At 36.5% G+C, this 23740-nt stretch overlaps 1 protein-coding gene across 2 annotated transcripts in view; it reads left to right on the plus strand.

Annotated features, from left to right (window-relative positions):
* LOC139975202 (peripheral plasma membrane protein CASK-like) overlaps nucleotides 1-23740 on the plus strand; it is a 116260-nt gene that overhangs the window by 37198 nt on the left and 55322 nt on the right. For both annotated transcript variants that reach the window (XM_071982897.1, XM_071982898.1), the window contains exons 4-11: nucleotides 1053-1130; nucleotides 2146-2218; nucleotides 3198-3300; nucleotides 6065-6240; nucleotides 8136-8258; nucleotides 9533-9616; nucleotides 11280-11385; nucleotides 14716-14837. In XM_071982897.1, coding sequence (XP_071838998.1) covers nucleotides 1053-1130; nucleotides 2146-2218; nucleotides 3198-3300; nucleotides 6065-6240; nucleotides 8136-8258; nucleotides 9533-9616; nucleotides 11280-11385; nucleotides 14716-14837 — 865 coding nt within the window. The remainder of the gene's footprint in view (nucleotides 1-1052; nucleotides 1131-2145; nucleotides 2219-3197; nucleotides 3301-6064; nucleotides 6241-8135; nucleotides 8259-9532; nucleotides 9617-11279; nucleotides 11386-14715; nucleotides 14838-23740) is intronic.

The raw sequence follows: 23740 nt of genomic DNA on the forward strand, positions 1-23740 counted from the left end.
GTGAGAGAAGGAAATGTATTTAATTCATGTTTTTGTGCTTTTTATCAAAACGTCTCCTTGTAAAAATTTGATTCGTAAGAAGCATTTGTTCTTAACGATTATTAAGCACTACTTCACATAATGTAGGAATTTTACAATGTACGGTATCTGCATTATCCTGGTCTGACGCTGTAAGAATATAGTACTATTTATTTATGTATGTATGACTTTACAAGGCACTTGCTAAAATCAAAACTACAAATCAGGTTTGTCATTCAGTAATAGAAAGAAATGTTTTGGTTGTTTATGTTGAATTTGTCAGCCTATGAGATACAGTATATTTGTTCATGTACTTACATTGTAAACCATGTGAAAAAGAGATATACAAGTGTGATTGATTTCAAGTTTGACAAGGTATAACTTATTTTAGGATGCCCTTTGGAACGTTACTCCATGGCAAAATTAAATTGAAGAACATAGGAACTTGCAAGGGTCATAGGTCACACAGCAGAGGAGAGGGTGTACAGTATTAAAAGAGTTACCAATAAAGGTCATCTGGTGCTGTATCCCAAACTATGTGATAAGAGAGACAGAACATTTGAAAATCACATGTCAAAGGCTTAGCACGCCCTCATGATCTTGTCTTCATGTCAGATTAATGAAACAAAATACTGTAGAACCGATTAACGTATTTTCTTGGTAATTTGGTTGTATGGGTTGTGAATTTTCTCTCTCAAAAACAAACACAAACAGCTGCTTCGGCGATCTGTAACGCCCTGTTTCAGGCTCCTTATAACTCGGCCTGAATCGAGTAGTAAATACACACGGACAACCGTGAATAATGAGCACAGCTCACTCCATCTCTGGTCGTGCATCTGTTCCATTTTTCTCTTTCACCCGTTCTTGTATCTGCCCCAGATCTTTGTCATTTAAAATTTGAATCTTTTTTTCTTTCCTGGAAGGAAGTGCAGAATAAATGAAGAAGAATGAATTGAGTGAGATTCTGGTATTTACATACAGCTCCCTCGTTGCTAAGATCTGTTTTACAGTACATGTTTCCTTTTATCTTACAGCATGGAGGGTGCTGATCTCTGCTTTGAGATCGTCAAGAGAGCTAACTCGGGATTTGTTTACAGCGAGGCTGTAGCTAGGTAAGAGGTCGTCATCGTCATATTTTTTAAAGAGATAACTGTAGGCAGGGTTTTTGGTATCGGTCCGTTTTAACCCAACGAAACAGGAAAATCTACAATTGGTGTTAGTGTTGTCTGTATTAATTTTGAAGTTGTATGCCTCTTAACAGAACTATTGCAAAATTTGCTGAAGAATGCTTGAAGGCATATAAAGGGTGATAATCCATTGTTTTATAAATTGTAATGAATTCTACCAATACATTGTACTTTGAACTGCATGCACAGCAACTATTAAAGGAGGTAGACAGGTTATATCTAGATAATGTCAAAAGTATTGAGATTATCAAAGATAATTATAATATCAAAAAATTAATGATTCATTGTTAAGATACAGATACCCACCTTACCAATAACAGATGAAAAGAATGGAAAGATTAATTGGTAAACATTCTGTATCATATCATACTGCTTATGGTACTGCAAGAGTCGTGTATGGTTTTTCCTTACGTAAGGTTGCTTTTAAATTAAATTCATAATTTTACTAGTTTGAATAAAAACTTGATGTAAAAATTCAAGAGGATTGTTTGGGTATGTTCAGTTCCACTTTTATTTGGGGGGAATACTCGGCAGGTTTGGTAAAAATGTTGACACATAGTCCCATATCCCAAAGGCTCTGAAGCCCAGAACTGCCTCGTTTCTATACCAAACGCCCTCCCCCCCTCCTCCCATCCCCTCTACAGATCTACGTTCACTCACTGGTAGGTGTTCAGCTTGTAGCTCGATATTCTCTAAATTTCTTGAAGGTTGGTGTTCATTCCAGATGCAGCAGAATTCCCACTCTCACTTCTTTTTAGGACATTTCTGTGACTCCCATCCTGACTAATTTTGACAATGTCAAACTAAAAAACAGGAGTGAAAAAAGTGTCGTCGTTTCTCACCCAAAAAAAAATAGAAGTTTGCTTTTTCTTCTGCGAAATGATACGATTTGTCTTCTTGGGTTTATTTTGTTTCCTTTGCTCTTATTTTGTTTCGCCAGCCACTACATGAGGCAAATTGTCGAAGCCCTGAGGTACTGCCACGATAACGACATCATCCATCGAGACATCAAGGTAAGTTGATAGGACGCTACATCAAGGACAGACTGGCAGACAAATACAGAATATTTTTAGTGCCTGGTTTGAATAACTAAGTTTGACAATTTTTTGTATTCATTCTCTGTGGTAATGCAGTAAAGAGCACAAATGAATAATTAGGTGGGGTAAGTCGGTTAGATATACGACAGGACACCGCCCCCAGAAAAATAATTCTAAAAATTAGCCGTGAAATGGTGCATTCAGAGTCGTATTTTGGCTAAAAGTTGGGTCTAAAATTAGGGTCTATATTTAAGGTTGTGCTAACGACTATTTTTAATTTATGTGTAGGGGGGTCAGAGAGGGATGGGTGTACAACCTCCTCCCCCCCACCCCACCACCTGGATCTGTACCTGGACTCTGAAGTTGTTTAAATTGTCATTAATCGGTTACATTAATGACCAGCTAATTGTACCCATTGTTGTGAAAATGAAATCTGTTCAGAGAGGATGATATCGTATTAGTTCTGGTGAATGAATCAAGCGGGAAATTAGAACAATTTGCAGTTCAGTTCAAGTGAATCCATTTCATTCCAATTCAAGTCAATTGAGTTTCATTCCAATTCCAGACAATTCAATCATTTCTAGACACAATGGGTAAAGAACTCCTAGATGTAGATGTACACAGAGAACAGAGTAGACAAAGAGGCAAATAACAAATTTATTAAAGAGACTTCTGAGAATTTCTGAGGAATTGTAAAATAATTAAACTTAGTTGGTTAGAAGACCCCCTGGATAAAGCAATTTACTCACAAGGAAAGAGACGCAATAAGGTAACAGAAGAAAAACAACAACAACAACAGCAAATATAATATATAAATATGGTTAATATGTTATTTTACAAACAAATTGCAATCAGCTGCTCGTTGAGGACCGGCATTTCTCTTCCAATTCCTACTTTATTACAACTTGGCCGTTGACCCACATTAATGTTGAATGTTTTTCTCTATTTTTGACAGCCTCATTGTGTCTTGTTGGCCACAAAGGAAAACTCAGCACCTGTGAAACTAGGTGGATTCGGTATAGCCATGCAGCTTCCAGAGTCTGGCATGGTCGCCGGAGGTAAATACATTTTTACTAAACGGTTAAATCTCAAAAATTTGTTGACTTCTCTTTCTTTTCCTCTGCGAGCTAAGATTCCTTTCCATAGAGTTTTAGAGTATGACTCAAGGCAGAATTGTAGTCTTGAAAATGTCATACTCCAAGAAAAACAGAAGTAGTTGAGTGCTAGGAATGTTTCTTTAGCTGTTCTGGTTGTCAAGATATTTTACCTTAACATAATATGCTAGATCTCTGGCATACTCCTTTATGGCTAAATTGATGTGAGGACCTCTAGTCCTCGGTATAAATTCTAAAATAGCTCAGCCAAAATTTTAAAGTTTAAATTTCAAATAAAGAACAGAATACCCTTGGATGACATTCAACACCGTATGTCCTTGAAGAATTTGATACACGTTGGAAACATGCCATTTGAGGCCGTATTAAAAGCCTTTTAATGTTTCTCTCTTTTTAGTTTGTGTAGCCCAGGATGAACTGTCCTAATGGTTTGTGTATTAGACTATGTAGTTCAGTCACTTTAATTGATGAGCCCAGTTGTTTAAAGGCTCATTTCTGAAGAAAAAAAATTAAAAATGTTATGATGACATTAAACACTGTATATCCTTGAAGAATTTGATACACATTGGAAAACATGTCATTTGAGGCCGTATAAAAAGCCTTGTAAAGTTTCTCTCTTTCAGAGTTTTGTGTTGCATAGGAGGAACTGACCTAATAGTCTGTGTATTAGACTTTATAGTTCAGTCACTTTAATTGATGAGCCCAGTTATTTAAAAGCTCACTTGTGAAGACATTTTTTTTTTAAATGCTATTGAAATACAACTTGGACTGGTAATAGTGTTCTTTTGTTTCTAATGTTTTTTTTTGGTTGTTGAAAAATCTACAACAATATCAAGATTAATTTTGTAGAGACTGGAGTGGAGAGAGATTCAGCCCTTTTCAGTATTTCTGCCTATTTTCTCCCTGTAATACACAGCAAAAACCAGGTAACCAGGTTTGACACGTCAATCAGTCGAGAAAGATTATTCGAAAGAGTTTCTCACAAACTTTTGAAGTCCCAACAGCAGATTTTTCCAAATCTGTCAATAAAATTTAATACCTCTGTATGCATTGAAGGATATTGCCAAATTTTCAAGTTTGTGCCAAAGATAAACTCATCTTAGTCTGGATATGGTTCTACATATCCAAGGAAAAAATAAAAGCCATGTTTTTTGCTAAGTTTTAATTGTCAGTTTAGTGTTCATTATAACCATGTGATTGTTAATTAAATTTTTGGTAGTGGATATTAGTAAAACCGTATTAATTTATCCCCTTTTCCAATAAATTTTGGTAGTAAGTTTCATCAGCGATGAGGCAAAACAGGCTACTCGCCGTTTCGAAACCTCGTAAATCTCTTCTGCTCTGTATCGCTTTCGTTCGCCAATTACTATATTTCTTTCCTCTCCCCTTCTGTTTTAATGGATCTCGTTGGTTCTGGATTATCTATCATTTTACTCAACCTCGGATGAATTAAAATTTTGTTTCTGTTTGGAAACCTAACCCCTTACATTTGGGATTTGCTCGATATTAATCTGAAACTAATGGGAACGTGACTTTTCTTCAAAATTGATAAAATTGTGGCCAAATCCGTTGGGATTTATCTCTTTTTCAGGTTTCTCTTTGTCTCTCTCTCGCTGTCTCCTGTTTCTCGGGAGGTGCAGATTGGATTTTCATTCTTAGTATTGGAGTAAAAGTTGATTAGAAATTTATTCAATAGGCCTCCTGTGAACATTGCTGGTTATGGCATTAAGTAAGGGCTAAAATGCATCAATAACTTTTTAAGCTTTTATGCAAACATTATCAAAGATTTGTTTACAGCACAAGAATATTCATTTTTGATAATTGCAATTTTAAAAAAAGAACTGAAAATTTCTCTCACGAAATGTGCCACTCTCATCATCTTGATAGCATCATTGAATATGTCAATGTTAAGTCTGAATAATTATATTTGAAATGGCTCAAATTTATGCCTTAAGATGGGTTTTTTTTCCCTTTTCCTTAAGCCTTTTTTCCTTTCAGTGTGGGTTGTTAGTGACCTTGAGACGTTTCCCTTGTAGGTGTAAATAGTGTCGAGCTTGCTTTATTTTTGATGGTTTGTTTCTTCAAAGAGGAACAAAGCTGCAGTTCTGTCTTTGGAAAGAAAAAGAAAGATTTGGCAATTTTTTGGGCAGAATATGACAGAGATAAGAGAGTCTGACAGCTATGTATAGCAAACCTTTCAAGTTCTTGGGTGGGATAGGATCATTAACACAGGTGTGTGTGATCAAGCTGTAGGGTTGAACGGAGATGTAGTAACTATGTCATTTTATCATAAATGAAAGTGTTCTCTGTACTAAGTTATAGGCCCAAAATGGTTGGAAATATAAACTGAATGTTGTATTCAAAATATGATTTTTTTTCTATATGTATGCCTAAAAAAGTTTGCTGTTAATAAGTGAAAGAGATCTTGGTAAAGAACTTTAAAGAACAAGAAGAAGAGGAAGGATTTCATAAATACAAATTTTAAATATTCAACATAAAAATTTAAATTGGGGTGAAACTAATCAGTGTTGTTATTGATTGAAGAACTTTCAAGATGTACAGCAGTCTTGTATAAAAACAAATTAACAGATTTGCAAACATAAGAAACATAAAGAATAACAACTGTTTATATTTGCTTTTGCTAAATATGAAATTGTCTCTCTGTGTGACTTGTAAATTAACCGATGCATCTAACACTCCTCTTTGCCAGGGCGCATCGGCACGCCTCACTTCATGGCGCCAGAAGTTGTGAAGAGGGAGCCGTACGGTAAACCAGTCGACATCTGGGGCTGCGGTGTCATGCTCTATATTCTGCTGAGTGGTTCCCTGCCGTTCTTTGGCACCAAGGATCGACTCTTCGATATGATCTGTAAAGGGAGATACAGCGTAAGTGAAAAGAATCATCGTCTCATTGAGAGCGTGGTGGCCAGTTGGCTAAGGCGTTGGACTTGTGATCCAAGGATTGTTGGTTCGATTCCTGCCTAGTTCATTACGTTGTGTCTTTGGGCAAGATGCTTTATCTAATTTGGCTCTCTCTCCACCCATGGGTACCTGTGAGGTAACATGTCATTGGGCGCAGTGTATAACTGCAGCCGTCTGGAGGGATTGTCTATGGGACAGGTTATCTAGCATTGACCAGGGGTAATATAACGTCTGCAAAGTGCCTTGAAATCTATCACTGGTATAAAGCGCTATATAAATCAAACAATTTTTATAATTATGATTATTATTGCGTTTCCTATAGTTTTCCCAGCTCAAGAACAAAATTTTGAAAATCTTGCAAAAAGAAATTTGAATTTTGAAGGGAAAAAAAATTAAAAAAAGAATATTTTGAAATCAAGAAGGTGCCAAGACCTACAAAATTGACTTCTTCCTGGAAGGAAGAAACAGCAAGAAAAGTAGAAATTTGCTTGCCCATTTCAGGATGCTCTCTGTTTTTTGAGCTGATAATATTTTTTAAGTACAGTATATAACTTATATATCATTAGTGGACGTGCAACAAACAGGTGTGATATCATTGGTGTATATGGGCAAAGTTGTTTTGCTTTTCGGCAAAATTTGTATGAAATTATTTTTCAAATTGATGTAATCTTGACACGAATACCCCCAATTTATAGTCGCAGTCAACTCGTTATCCATCCAAGGCCAAACCCATAGAATGTTCAAACCAAACTACAATTTTCATTGTCGACCAAAAGAATTTTGTTCACAGTTGGCAACTGTGACATCTCACATGTTTGCTTCAAGTTCAGTTACTGTGACAACTTCAACTGTCAATATCTCCAAAATGACCGGAAGGAAAATTTACGTAAAATTTAGCAGGAACGCTTCGATTATCTTTCTCTTAAAGTAAAACAAACTATAATCATTCTGGTACTTTTGTACAAAGTATGTCCGCATGGCCTTGATACGGCAGTATGCTACAGTATGAACAAACTCATGTCTGAAGCTCGAACAACCGAAACAGATCCAGAATTAGAGTGAAAGTAATGTGTAGGATGGATCAATTCCTTTAGCTCAGTGTCACGGAAATTATCATATATTTAGAGAGATTGGTCAAAACAGCAAAATTATAAAAAATGGCCAACAAATTTTTCTTGAGTCTTTTTCTTGTTCAGGCTGAATTCCAACTTTAACAAGTGGAACATGCTTAAAGACCTGAAAGTTTCATGATCGATTTGATACTTTGGTATCTAAGAGTTCAACGGGATACTTGCATGAAATTTATCAAGTAGCCTTTTCAGGATCTTGGCCGTGACAAAATTGTACATGAAGTGAGCGATGGAATATGAAAATACAGAACACTTCTTAAAAAAAAATGAAATCCAAAGAAATCCCATTTTTTCTTGTCATAGGGACTTTTCTTTTATTGCGACTTCCGTATAAATAAGTAGCCTCGAAATCGATGTTGATTATAATCGATTAAAATCAAAATTGTACATGAAGTGAGCGATGGAATATGAAAATACAGAACACTTCTTAAAAAAAAATGAAATCCAAAGAAATCCTGTTTTTTCTTGTCATAGGGACTTTTCTTTTATTGCGACTTCCTTATAAATTGTAGCATTGAAAACAATGTTGATTATAATTGAAATTTGTCAGAATTTATCCGAATTGGAAGTGGAAATAATAACTATGGTAGTAGGTGGGAATGGATTTGAAACAGAAGGAATTGTTCCGAATATTTGATTGAAATGCTGTAGAGAATAAACGAAGGTGTTACTGGAAGATATAAAAAGAAAATCGAGATTTTGATTTAAGTTGCTTGAATATTTTTGCAGATGAAACCACGTCAATGGGACAATTTATCAGATCATGCGAAGGACTTGGTGAGGAAAATGCTGCGAGTCGATCCTAAAGAGAGACTCACCGTGGAGGAAGTTCTCTCCCATCCCTGGTTACGGGTAAGGCCCTGTTTAATTGGATAGACATCACTTACTTGAGTACACTAGATAGAAAGTACTAGCCCTAAATGATAATGATAACTACAAACAGTTTCCTTTCAGGAGAATCTAATTTGAAAGCTTGAATATGAATACCTAGAGGAGACAGCCATGTTTAAGATGTTTAAAGGGATTCAGGGTTGGTTTTCTCAGTGTTTAAAGGAGAAAGCAGACCCAACCATCATCATGAGTATTTGTGATAGAGATACTTGTGATGAAAAACTTCTTCTAACAACTCAGAAAAAAAATAATAATTAGATTTGGGAGACTTGGACAAGTCGAAAGACTTGAACAAGTCTAAAACAGTAATCAAGTCTAACTGTGACATCACGCAGAACCACACCTGCTTGAATTTACTGGCCTTACTTTTATGCACATTATATTTAAGAGATAAGATGTTTTTGACTGGAGTTTCCATTTTATTCTTAAATAAATTTGGTGAATTTAAAAAAAAAAAAATTGGGTGATACCCTCACTGCTGTATCTTCCTCTTAGCCTCATTCTTGAAACTTTATGAAAAGCTGCAATGCTGCTTTACGATGTGAAATACAATAAACTCCTTTAACAGGAATCATCAGTTCTCTGAGTATATAAAAAATGAAGTTCCACCCCCCCCTGCCCTCCCTGTTTTTGAGTATAGAATAAATGCATTTGGGCTCTTTTTTTGTTATATCTAAATTATTGTTCTAAATGTGTAAACAAAATCCTTGCCATCATTTTAACAATTCAATCCTGTCAAACCACTATTGAAAGCTGAATACACTTTTCATAACAAGTATTCAATAACATTTTACCTCATCAGATTAATGCACATTGAAATATCGAAACTCCCATCCTTGACTATTTTCCCTACATTGATCTTCGTTTCGTTTGTATAAAATCATTCAGTAAAAATACAAAGGTAGATGTCCTTTAACTTTATGATCTTTGCCTCATCTCCCCAGGCTACAATATAGAGTTCACATCTTTTCTTTTTTTTTGCCTAATATCGTGTGAGGAACTGTATGTAGTTAAATTGTAAAAGCTAGAAGTATCAGGTTAGATGTCCATTAGGTTTCTTGTTTGTGTCGTCTTCCTGGTTCCGACATGATGTAATTAATCTTCCTCTTCTTTTCAAGGAACCTTTGTTTTGTTTTTGTATAAATTAGTACTTCCCGTGCGGTAATTGACGTACAGTCTCAAATCTCCCGGCTCCCAAGTCAAGTTTTATCTTTTCTCTAATCTTTCTTTTCCAGGAAAGAGACAGGACAGCTCCCAAGATACACCTTCATGAGACGGTGGAGGAACTGAAGAAGTTTAACGCCAGGAGGAAGCTCAAGGTAAGCGATGGTTTTTAATCTGCTTCGTCAGAAAACTAGGAAAACTTCAGTCAAGACGGATGTTTAAATGCTTTTCTAAATGCTACACACATCTGTAAAGCGCATTGAGCAACCTTAAGGTTGGATTCCGCGCTATATAAGACTATTTATTTGTTATTGTTTGAAGACAATTATTGTGTTATATTATCCTCCAAAACAAACAAAAACCAAAAATACTGATTATTGGGAAAAGAAGACTAAATTATATTATAAACAACAATTTTCTTTTAGCATCAAGAGCATTGCCCTTCTGCTTGATGTCTCAAAACAAATCTGATTTTTTTTTTTCCTTTTGTGTTTTGTCTGACTTTTATAGCAAAATGATAAATCTATGCTGAAAAAATGTAATGTTTGGATTCAGCCCTGAAATATATCTATGAAAGATCACTTTGGGAAATTACCGTCAGTCATATTTATGGATCTTTTAAAAAAGTTTGGTCAAAATAGAAACTGATGGAGAGAGCTGGCTTAAAGTGATGTAACAGGAAGGTGGTACTTCAGATAGAAATTGATCATATAAATGGCATTTATTTTAAAGTTTTGCAGGTTTATAGGTTCTTGTATTGTTCTGTTCTTTTCATTGTAGTCTTGGTAAATTCTATGAAAAGTGAAGTTGTAATTTATGGAACCACTCATATGTTTTTCGTACTTCATTTAACTTATGGAACTTATGAAGCCCATCCTTTCTGTTACCAACCTCACCCTCACCCCTCCCACCTCTCCCACCCCCCTAATTTGTTATTTTCTGTGATAAACACATCATATTTGAATCAGATCAGGCCACAACTCTATTAAAGTGAAGTTGTAATATACAGAGCAACCCCCTCTCCCCCCCCCATTAACTAGCACCCCCATTAACTAGCTTTTTAATATTTCATTTAACCGATTTAACCAAGCCAATCCTTCCTGGTACCCCTCCCACCCACTAATTTGCTCGTTTTTTCCTTCCCCCCCCTCAAAAAAAATATCCAAATTTTTTGTGTCCCATCCCAATTTGCCCCTCTCCGTATCCACCCAGTCCAAGGCCACCACTTCCACCATAAGCTGGATGATTTAAAACTGACTAACGCTACTGAACATACTGTTGGATCTCCTTCTGTATAGTTTGGATACCCTTCCTCCCCCCCCACCACCAACCCACCCTCTCCATAGACACACACCCTTGTCTCATCCCTACCCTATTGGTAGGTAATATTAAACTTCAACCATCCTATTTCTACCTGAGAAACTAATTAGCTGATTCTAACAATGTTTCCCTCAAATTTGTCATCATGCTGGTCATACTGCTTTAAGATGGTTTAGAGATGGAAGAGACTCGCTCATTTAGAGCCGTGTAAATGTTCCATGAAGAAGACAGGCTATTCATAACATTGAAATGTTTTACATTGACTGTTTATTTACCTTACGAAAAGATGTCGACGTGCATCACATGACTTTGGCAATCTGTTCAAGTATCGGAGTCACTGCTGAATATTCATAAAGCAAATATATGTCAAGAAATTCATTCCTTGAAAAAAAAAATCTGAGAGAAAATTTACTGCCATCATCTTGATGAATTTTTCCTTCGATCGGGCGATTTTATGAGTCTTTAAAATTTTACGATTTGTTTAATCTCTTAACACAGGGAGCAGTCTTAGCTGCCGTGGCCAGTCACAAATTTACCAGCTTCTACAGCGACCCCAACACCAAACACATAACGGATTTTACAGAAGATGACCCTACCTCGTCAGGTAGGTATCTCTTAGCAATTAGCATGCTCTTCCAAACTACTGCCCTGTCAGTTATGTCCCCTCTAGAGGACAGAGATTGTTACTTCAGATGATTTTCTCATCTTTAATTTGTAGCAGTAACTAATTGATAACAAACAATATTAATCAATAATAACTTTAATTTAATGACATAGCGACGATGTATCTGTGCAGCTATGTCTGCTGTGGAAAGAATGGTAGAGTTATGTGAAGTGTTGAAGTTTAATATGAAAGTAAGAGACTTTCTTTGGATATTTCATAAAGTTTCTTGTTTAATTAGTACATGAAACTTGCCTTAAAGTTTTCTAACCTCTGCCGGTGCAATTTGTTTTGTGAGAAAAAAAAAAACTTTCCAACCACAACTTCTAAGCAGTTTTGTTGTAGTGAATTTTCTCTCAACATATCACATGCTTAAGGGAAAGCTTGTGAGCTTGTTGCATTTCATGTCCAAATAAGTTTAAAATCTTAAGAAAGTCCTTACTTTTTCAATACATTATGAACAATAAGTGTAATCCTATCACACTATCACAGCAGAGGGTACTAGCCTAGCCTATTCTGCATATATATACTAATCTCACTCTTGTGTGTTTTGAGTGTAAGTTTATGACATCACTCTGTATCAGTCAGTATCAAATCCATGCCTTAAATCCCACCAAGAGGTCTGTGTTGTTACAAGCACAAGTTTGATCCTAATTTAGCTATGATCATTGTCTAGTTAATATGATAAATTTGTGTGTCCCACAAATTTAATGTCATGCATTAGTTTTTTGGGTGGCAAACCTGGTGAGAGTGTCAGTAGACTTAAGTAACAGGTAATATTATCAATTGTACCATCTTTCCTTTGTAATCTTTCTCAAAAGGAGAACAAGAAAATCTTGTATGTGTTTACTATAAGAGAGGGCGACATTCACTAAAGTGATTTTGTAGTGACGGATACAGAAGCATGTCTAGATGTTACCATTGTTCATGTTACCATGTAACATGTTACCATTGTTCAGTGGAAACTGCCTTGTTCAATTTTATGTCACCTTGAAAACTTGAGGAAAATGAACAAAACAAAATGATTGTCACAAAATTATCAAAAGCATGCAACCGGATATTCGGATTGAACAGTAAAAGCTGGAAATTGTCAATGTTAAATAATTTACAAAGATTTTAAGATCAAAATCTGTTCAAAACACAGACAAAAGTCACTAAGTTGCTTTAATAATCTCTCTGTCGGTACAGGGAGGAGGAGACTGATAAGGGATACAGGGTTACCTACTCTCATCTTTCATCATTTACTGTTTACCAATTTGAGGGTCTTTCAACAAAAAATAAAAATTTAAAAAAAAGTGGGGGGGGGGGAATTAAACTTGGGCACTAATACCTGTGTGACTTCTGGCCTATTTTTTTATGAGTGTCTCTGGAAGTCAGCGTAAAAAACTTTTTTGTACATAATATCAGCTACACTGATTACGTTTCCTCAAAAAAGATGCAATTTGTGACTACTGCTAGCCTTTAAACGAATCTTATCTTTGGCCTTGTGTGGCTCTCATTTAACAAGCTTGCTTCACTGTAGGCGACTTACCTTACACTATGAAGATATCGTCCTGCATATATAAAATAAAAACACTTGATACCCTCTAGGTAAGCAATAACCCCAACTCGAAGATGTGAAGTCGGTATTGAAAAGACAAGCTTCACCAAAAATATATTCTTTACTACCACACATTAATTATTGCCAAGAGTCAACACTTGCACAAAATTCTACTATTTGGTTTTGTGATGTTTCTTATAAAACAGCTTGAATGCTTCTGCTCTAGAAGTGTTTCCAACTGAAAGAGTTCCATGACCATGCCCACCATGAGTGGACCCACTATGTGTTGGCCCACCATGAGTGGACCCACATGGGTGGACCCACATGGGCAAAGATTAGCTCTGTTAGCATTTATTAGGCTTGATAATACCAATTTATTTTCGGACACACGTGACACTCTTGAGTGGACCCGTCATGTGTTGCCCCACCATGAGTGGACCCAGCATGAATGGACCCACATGAGTGGACCCACATAGGCAAAGATTAGCTCTGCAAGCATTTATTAGGCTTGATAATATGGCTATATTCCAGAACACACGTGACACTCTTGAGTGGACCCGTCATGTGTTGCCCCACCATGAGTGGACCCAGCATGAATGGACCCACATGAGTGGACCCACATAGGCAAAGATTAGCTCTGCAAGCATTTATTGGGCTTGATAATATGGCTATATTCCAGAACACACGTGACACTCTTGAGTGGACCCATCATGTGTTGGCCCACCATGAGTGGACCCAGCACTGGCGGACCCACATAGGCAAAGATTAGCTCTGCAAGCATTTATTGGGCTTGGTAATAATACTGCGACATTTTTGGAATGCGATAAACTCATCACAGATGTCAAGTATATCCGTCCTTTGTAAGCAATGGTTGCACAATCAGCCTTTTCTTTAAACCTGATTGGCTGAGCACCATTTTTCATTTTCTAAGGATGATTTCAGCTTTAAGTGATTTGTTACTTTGATAAATATTTGAAGGCCAAACGGCAGTAAGGAAACCGATTACATCTGTGACTTCGTTAATCACGTTCCTTGAACATCATCGATACAACAGGACAGACAATATGATAACCGTTCAAGCCAGAAGATTGTCAAAGATTTGCTTGATCGACTACAGCTTTTGAATCCCTTATAGAAGGATGAAATGGCCTTCAAATGCTCACGTACAACTCACTCCTGAGATGTTTCAGGTAACGGTTTCCTTTGAGTAAGTCGACATTGGTATAAATATTAAAGGATTCTTGACTTTAATCATTCAGTCTGTTGCCTAAGGTGAAGAAAAGTAACCTTCCATTTTTCTTTGCAGTTTTTCTGTGTTTGTTTTTTCTTGACGTCGTAAAAGAGGAATTCTCAGTTGTACCGATTTCAACAAAGGACCTGCCTACAGACTATGGAGGATTTTTTTTCTTTTCTCTTCTTTTTCTGCCCTCTCTAATGTAATGCTCTGTCGTAACATTGCCGAAAAACATTAGCTGACTCATAGATATGGAAGTATCAGCAAGGAGAGAGAATCTTATCATCCTCATATGTCTAGGAAATGCATCCTTGCTGTGGATGTTTCTTGCCTCATCACATCTGCATCCTTGGGCATGTTCCCCCCCTCCCCCCCCCCCCTTACTATGCAGATCGATAGTTAGACATACAGAGGGGTAAAGTAAGGTAACTTGTTAACTTTGTGCATATTTGTGCATATGTCATTGTTGTTCTGTTCTCTTTATCTGTTGAAACTCTAGGAGCTGTGGCTCAAGTCTTGGATAGCTTGGAAGAGATTCAGTGTCTGACAGACTGCGATGAAAGAGACTTGGATTTCTTACACACGGTTTTTGAAGATAACCAGCTTCACTCATTACTGGATGTAAGTAAAAATTTTGGTTTTTCAGATAGGGGTGGGAGGGCAAGTGCGGATGGGGCGAGGTGGAGGGTGATGGGAAGTGGTGGGGATGGGCGGGACGAGAGGTTAGTGACAAATTCGTACGGTTTGGCCGAAGGTGACGAAGAGAGCAAACACATGGTTTTGGAGGTTAACTAGTTGTACTCATGGATGGATGAAGTTAGAGTGCAGTTTGAGGGTTCAGAGGTGAGGAGAGTGTAGGGTAGGGTAGGGTAGGGTGGTAGTCAGGGTGGACACTGGAGGGTTCAGAGGTTCAATTAAAATTTGACTGTTTACCACGAAAGAGACTTGGATTTTGTTTTACACATTTTATGGATACCAAGCTGGAGGTGGGGAGAAGCTGGGTGTGAAGGGTGATGGTAGGGGTGGGCATGTGCGGGATGAGAGTTAAATATCAAATTTGCAAGGTTTGACTGATTGCGACAAAAGAGAGTTGGTCTGGCGATGAAATTGAGAACACAGGATGTTTGACTGTAACCAGTTGTACTCATCGATGGAGGTAAGTAGACTCTAGTGTTGGGGTTTAGATGTTAGGAGATGGACGGCGGATTGTGCGAATAGGGGAGTTTTGAGTTTCAGTAAATATTTGTAAGGTTTTGACTGTTTACCACAAAAGAGGCTTGGATTTTAAGCACTTCGTCTGAGAACAACTTAGCTGCACTTGTTATTGGATCCATCAACTTGGACATAAGTTTTAGAGTTAGAGACTGGAAGATGTTAGGGTAGCAGTGGGCCTGGATGGGAGAGGGGGTTAATGGTGGGGAGTGGGTTAATGGTGGGGAGTGGGAATGAGAGGAGGCTTCTGTTGGTTAGCAATCAGATTTGAGCTACTGTATGCTGACTGTTAGCTTGTTGCAGTTTGGTATTTGGAGTTTCATACAAATGGGGGAAGGTCCAACATCTGAAGTTTTACTGCAAATGCATACACTGTTACCATAACATTACAGCCAGTTTTCATTGTAAGAGAAGGACTGGATGAAAGAAAGGGTTTGTAGGATGGCTGATATTGGAGAAGAGAATTTCTTGATGAAAGAGAAGGATTTGTGAACACATAGTAGAACATTCACTCACATTGGAAGGTAGTTACTTTTCAGTGTTAAGTTTCTGTTGACCTGTATCAGTTAATAATTTTTTTTTAATAAACTATCAACATTATTTGTGCGTTCGGTGCTTTTTTGCACGTCTTTTATAGACATAGAAAAGGTTACTTACTGAATCTCTCCAAGTTTCATATTTTACTTTGAAATGCAGGTTTTAATCGATTCAAGTTTGAGAAGTGAATATTTTTTTTGGAAATCTTCAAGATTTCTAAGCCATTCTTGAGGGATTCTCAAAATGCTTGAAGATGTCACGGTAGTCACATGTAAAGTCACATGATCGGCAGATGCCCTCGCTCAAGCCCTGCGCACCCAGGCTCTGTATCCCAAACAAGGTTTTCTAAGATCCTAAATAAGGTATCTCAACTTTGTGGAAGCATTTGAATATGTTCTTGTATCAGTCATCAATGCATGCTTATGAAAGCACAGCAATACATTGATGGGTACTGCAAGAATTTGTTACACTTTTACCGAGCGTCGATAGTCTGTTAATTGTAATGTCACCGTGTGTAATCAAAGCTCAAACTAAATCTACAGGCTGTGTTTGACAAGACAGCCATTTGCAGTGTGTGGGTGGTTTCTACCACCGTAATATATGTACTTTTCAAGGTAAACTGTCTCACAGTAATGTCAACATATGCTTTTCCAAGGACAGTTCTGTGTAATTCTTGTTTTGTTAATTGCACTGTAATGTTTTGGTCTAGTCCAGAGGCAATGGTAATAGTCTGACTTGTAAATGAAAACTGTACCGTCGCATTCAGATAATTGCTATTGTCTTGACTATTGCAACATTTTCGGGCTGCAACATACCTGCAGCCAGGCTGGGAAAGACATAATCATTTGTGCTGTGCAGTTTCACAGAATAGACACTGAATCATCCTGGGTGCCTAAGAAGTATTTGTAATCAACTCCAGTTGGTTAATAATAGTCTACTGCCCTCTATTTACTTTGTACTGTTAGGATAATGACATTTCTGTCTACTGCCATCTGTCTGTCTTTTGAATACAGCTAACCAGATCAAAAGATATTTTAAACTCGATGCTAAATGATACATGTTGTGACAATTTTTATTTATGTGAAATATATTAATATTGCACTATTAGGACATTGAATAGTGCAAAAATAAAATGTAAGACAAGTAATAAATTAACTTTAATATGGAAGAAGTCTGTCATTTAACAGAATAAATCAGACACCATCTCGAGTGCTTCATCGTATTTTCCAAGAGATTTTGTAGTTAACATTTGATTTCCCTGTTTCTGATTGATCAAACTTTTCCTGTGAAAGCAGCTCATAAAATGTGGATCGTGCTTTTTCGATATATCTAACAAAGTGATGAAATTCAGCTTACTTCAAGACACCCAACAGATTCTTTAATAATGGCAATAGTTCTTAGAAATTTTTCACCATATTACAATCACCTTGAAGCATCAAGGGAAAATTTAATTTTCAACTTAGTAAAAAGAGGTGTGTCTCTGGTGTATCTCTTAAAAGTTTTTAATGTTGTGTGTTATTCTGGTGACAAGACGGTGTTCCAGAGCATTGGCAGAGCAGTGTGGTGTGGACGTAGTGTCTGTTGACGTTGGGCGTAGTTCTTCTAGGCTGTTATAGATATTAAAGTTCTGTGAGGACGGTAACTGTTCTGGCATAGAGCTCCATTTAATTTATTTTAGCGCTGACACAGTTAATTGTAAGGGACCTTAATTCCTTGTACATTTGAGCTTGTCGAAGCACCAAATCTGGCAAATAATATCGGACGTATTATCTGAAAATAAAGTCGGTCGTTTTGTTGCGAAACTAGATCACCTCAGACTAACAGAAAAAAAAACACTTGAACAGAATGTTTTTCCCTGTTCCTGTCTATACACTCTGGCTCCTACAAATCTTATCCTAAATTTAGATTTAATAAATATTTGATATCTGATGCTGGAATATGACTTTAATGGCACTTTGAATCATGTCTTCCCATTTATTCACATGTGAGGGAAAATGGCAGATTCCCATAGGTAAATCCCAAAACATTTAAGATTTAAGGGGAAAAAAGAGGATTTTGTCAGCCTTTGGGCAAGGTAAAAGTCTCCACAGCTTTCTTCTGTGAATACGAAAAACATGAAACATTTAATGTCTGCTTTAGGAATAAAAAACCAATCTACTGATCTATAAAAAAGATGAATCCATTCCCTTTGGCCTTGGAAGGGAATGAATTACATTTTCTAGATTAATACCACTGGATAGAAGTAATTGACCTTAATCTCGGGGAGGGAGAGAGAGAGAGAGGGGGGATTAGCCTGAAGGTATTACTCTAGGGGAAGGACTTAATTGATGTATTTCTGCTTATTGTCTTATCATCATGCTCCTCCTCCTCCTATGTCACTTTTTTACCTTCTGAAGATTCTGAAACATTCAGAAAGAGAGAAACGGAGATGATTGGAAAGACTGATGAAGGTAATCAAGGAAAAGGAGTTTGGGACTCGGGCAAATACCTAGAAAACCCTTAAGTGATTAAGTGAGGAGCGAGTAGGTAGGCTTGTGTCTGTGATGCATCTTAATTAGATAGCCTAGAATGTGAATCTTAATGTTGGAATGTACTGTAAATAGGCCATGTTTGATCAGTGGAGAAAGAGGGGAATTTCATTAATGATACCACAATGCTAGTAGCGCTCTGCATAAATTGTCGTAAATCTGTCGTTATTTTATGTATCGTTTTGGAATTTTACGTGTACTCCTGGAGCACCTACCATTTGGGATGTGGAAGGATAGGTAGATGGGGTATTATTTCAGTATTGATATATATGGTAAGTCGATATTTTCAGGGATAAGTTATAGTGTGTTAGTTGAAACTTAATCAGATACCTTGAAATGTGGAGCAAGTGGAAGGGCTAACGTATCGGTATGTTGAAGAAGTTCTTGGTTTATCACTGATGACTTGTTGAAAGGATAGTTTTAGGAAAAATTATTGCAATGTGCTAGTCACATCTTTATCAGATACCCTGGAAAGTGAAGTGCATAATTCTTCTGATATGGTACGTGTCCGGAAGAGGAAATAGTAAACCTTTTCAGTATAGACCAATCTCGAAATGGATCCTTTTCATTTAAAACCACTTTAACTTGTTATTTGCTGTTAGTTGGATACCTCAGAGAGTGAACATAAGTATATTAATAGTCTTGTATCTGGGAGAAGAAATACTTATTACCTCAGTTCGTGGAAGTTTGCTGAACGATTGTTTTCAGTTTGAGTTCATTTTCTCTATTTATCCTCGTTTGAGGTACAAGAGACTTAAAGAAGAGTAACGATAAACATGAAGTAACAACTTAATTAATCAAGCTGAAAAAGAAAGGGGTAATTGTAACTGGTTCATCGTTAGATACACTGAAAGGTGAAGTCCTCCTTAATCTATTTTTATGACTTGGATCTATGTTCGACGTCTCGCTCATACATGTATACTCTCGGCTGCTACCGGCTGGATTTTGACAAGATAACGGAAACTAGAATTATTGCTTGATGTGCGTGTTTGTATTTTGATATCTATCGCGATAGTTTCCCCATATCCCATGTGAACGATTTATTGCCATCTTTAAAATATGAGGCACAGAGGTAACCAAATCCGAGAGAGTATCTTTGTCATATTTTATTTAATGCTTTCTGAGAACCGAGCGAAGCGAGTTGCCAGGTATATCTCATGGTTTGCTCCAGGCTGTTTGAAGTAATAGGAAAGTGAATATCTATGGCAGGAGATTAAAGCAGTTTTGTGAGTTGGTATTTGATGGATTCTTAAAAATGCTATTCCATTACTAAAAATTATCGTAGTTACATGGTGTATTTCTTAGGTGGACTAGTTTAAGTTTTCATTCTGAAATATTGGAGTTAAAAAAGATATTTTGAAATTTTGCTGTTTAAATATGTGATTAAATACTAGCATGAAAAGTCCCTGGGTGACAATTTAGAGAAGCAACTCATAATTGTGAATTCATAACTCATCAGCAACCGTTTATTGAAAAATCTTGGAGAAAGCCTCCCGCCCACCCCCCACCCTTTTAATTAAAGTTAAATCCTGTATGGAATAATAATTGGTATGTTTTGATTAACAAAAATTTATCGCAGACATTCATATGCAAAATGCTACTTTAAACCAGTTTGTCTATACAGTACAGCTGCATAGCTTTGATTAATGTTAAATCTTTGTATCTATACATCTCTCTGAATGGCTTTTGGAGATCTGAGTCAGTTCGGAATCCCTAAGCAATGTGTGTGTCAAGTAATGTATACTGCAGCTGCCTTAGTGTGGTTTGATAGTTAATGAAAGGAATAGGCCCTTTCAAACCTAGGTTATTTTGCCATGATTTGGGTATATTGTTGCAACTGTTTGATATGGGAATTCCATATTAACAATTTAGTTCTTTAGATTAACTAACCATGTTTTTACATTACATCATTAAAAAAAAATTAAACATCTGAAATTTTGAGGAAGAAAAATTCTTGATTTGCTGTTACATATGTGGTTTATTCTACTCTTAATAAATGTCTGGGCGATAAAGTTACCAAGATAAGATGGCATGCTAATTAATGTGTCGTTTTTTTAACCATGCAGTGTTTTTATTATTATAAATATGTAAAGCGACATCACTAAGTTACTCTCTCTCTCATTTTACCTTCCTCCTGTATGAAAAGAAAAACTAGAAGGATAGTGTCTCAGTTTGATTCATAAAAATATTTATTCTTTCTTTTTCATTTATTTTATTTTTTTCCCCCGTTTTGAAAAATCTGCAGGCTGCTCTAGGCTCTATAATGTGTGGAGTGTCGTCTTACACTGTAATGTTATGCTAGTCAAATTAGCGCTGACTATTTTCATAACTGTTCTCAGCTCGTAAACGATTTTCTCTAACAACGACCGAAACCTCATTGATGTTCTGTCTAGTACTAATAACACAACCGGATTTTTAATTGCCGGCTACAATAGCATCTCGAGCATTCTCTACCGCCGAAGTTGTGATTAATTGATACGTACGAGAGCCATTTTTCAATCTGAAGTGTCTCGTCTAATGAGGAGGGATTCCTGGAGGTGTTTTTGTTACTGGATTTTTGTCCTGTTAGGTTTAGTTTAAGAGATTACGTTTTGTTTTCTATTTCCTATACAAGTAAGTAACATTCATGGAATGAAACAGGGGCGGCGGGGGGGGGGGGGTTGGGAGGGGGAGGAAGGATATGTCAAGAAATCATGTAAATGATTGATTTGTTTGGTTAGTTGTATATATATCTTACACAGTAACATTACCCTGTGTGGTTGTTGACATTTCGAGGCATCTACTCCGTATTGAAATCTGCTGGGTTTTGGGCGTTTCCAATAGTCTGTAGCCGCCGATTTGCAATTGAATCTACACAAGAATATACAATTATTAATTACAGTTATAAATTTGCATAATTTTATTGCTATGGATGGGAAAAAATCATGAGTATGTATGCTTCTCTGCGAACGCAACATTTAATGCTAGATTCTGGGAATGTTATCTAACAACCTCATTTTCAGCATTGGCTCAATACTGTTCAATACAGTTTTTCCCCTGTCTGAATAGAATGCTACCAATTATCACCAAATTCGCTTCAATTTTCAATAATTCAAATATGTATTAAGGAGGATAACATTTAAGAGCACAATATTTTATAAAAAATTAAGAAGAAAAAAAATGATGCTTGGCTGGTTGCATTGTTGTTACTATGAATTTGTTATATCACATGATTGATGGCTTGTCTGCTATAAACACAAAATTTTTCAAAACTCCAGGGGTCTGTTTATCTACCAATTTCATTTCAAACATTTGCTTACAACCATTATACCTGATTTTCTTGTGCTAATAGAATGCTTCTGGTTTTTGACAAACTTCAAATCCATTTAAAAAATGTCCATATCAAATATGTTAAGGAGAAAACGTAATGAGATTTAAGAATAAAAAAAGGCTTTTCTGGTTTGCTTGAATTTGATTAATGATAATGGCAAAATCATTTCAGACGCTCCGGCAGATTTTTTTTCTGAGCCTCAATGCATTTATTCATTATGTCACTGATTAATGTTTGTAATTGGAGATAATCCAAGTTTTTTCTGTTTAAATCTTTCCTTTTTTTTAAACAGTAATTTTAATGCAAATTATTAAAGTAGGAGCTTAAATAATTCAAGTATGATAATGATGAATTGTCTGGAATATTTTAAATTATGTAAGGGTAGATTCAAAAATGTTTACCTCAAGAGAATATAGAATAAACCAAAAAACACTGTGACATTTCCCAACAACATTCCAAATATGACCATATGGTAAATATTGCCTGATGCTTAATCTTAGGTTATGGAACAAGCCCCTAAGACTTCTTGAATAACACCCTTAGCAACCGCACAGGGACACTATTAAATAACATTCATGTGTAATATACAGAGAGAGCCCAGTGTAGTTCTGTTTGTGGCATACAGGGAATCTTCACATTGAATTAACCAAAAGGTAGGAAAATCTTCATTTATTTTTTTATTTTTTTTAGTTTTCAGTATTACAATTTACTTAACAAGATAATTTTGGTTGATTGCTAAGTAGTTTATTAATAGTCCATCGCAAAACTGGATTGGCAGGGTGTCCATACGGCTAAAGATTGGTAGAGTTTTGATCATTTGATTTTAATTAAAGCAAATCATTTTAGTTAAATAATGGATATTAATCAAAATGATTCTTTTGTCTTGTTTCAAACTATTGGGTGACATGAAGTACAGTGTTTATAAATCAAGAGCATGTCCTTGTTGGATTCTTCGTCTGTTTTTCTCAGTAATACATTGGTGGCCATCTTTGCTCGCAGTCATGAGTAAGTAGGTCTGGTATTTACATACAATAGTGAAGAAATGCTGCACAAAGTTGCGACGACAACATCTGGGCAACTTTGCCCCAATGAAAGAAAGATGAAAGAAGTGGTCAGCAAAATGATCAGAAATTTTTCGTCTCTCGATTAGTTTCCCCGCCGTGAAACATTCAAGTGAGTAACATAATTCTTTCCAACGTCGAAGAGTAGTTATAGAGGAACATCATCTTCGATAGCTGATATTTGTTAAGACGGCCTTAAAGAGCCTTAAGATATATTCTTTGGAGTCATTGTTTAAAAAGATCATGATAATAGAATTACCTTCAATTTAAGTTTGCTAGAAAAGTTTTTGACACCTCCAAGTTATTTAATCCCTGACATTAGGGAGTCCTAAATTAATACACCATTAACATATTTCTCTATAAAGAAGGAATGTGCTAATTTGGGGGGGGGGGATAACCATAAAAGTTTTGGTTGAAATTTAAATTTGATTTGTCACTTTAACTTAACTATCCTAACCTGTTTGTGGGTATTGCTAAGGAGCCTATTAAGTTGAAGGTATGTTAAGTGACAAAATGTTAACCTTACAATGTAACCCAAACCAAAGAAGATCTGAAACATGTAATTTCATCAGGCTGCCTACCCAGTTTGATTCCTACCCATCAGATTCATTTAGCCACTCCAAAACTGGAATGTTTGAACCCCCTGAACCGGGAGGTGCTAGCAATAAATAGTATAAATTGATCGATGTATTCTTTTCTCGGGTAGTGTCCTGCCAGTGTTTTGACACTTGTCCTCCTGCCGTGATGCTGTAAAATACCTATTAGTCACGTCAAGCTGTGAGGGGGCAGGGGGGGGGTTTAATACATCAACTTCTCTGTGGTCCAGCAAGAGGAAAGGATTTGTTAATTTAGGGCATTCCTGATCTCTCGACTGAA

Source organism: Apostichopus japonicus, chromosome 10, assembly GCF_037975245.1.
Source record: "Apostichopus japonicus isolate 1M-3 chromosome 10, ASM3797524v1, whole genome shotgun sequence".
NCBI lineage: Eukaryota > Metazoa > Echinodermata > Holothuroidea > Aspidochirotida > Stichopodidae > Apostichopus > Apostichopus japonicus.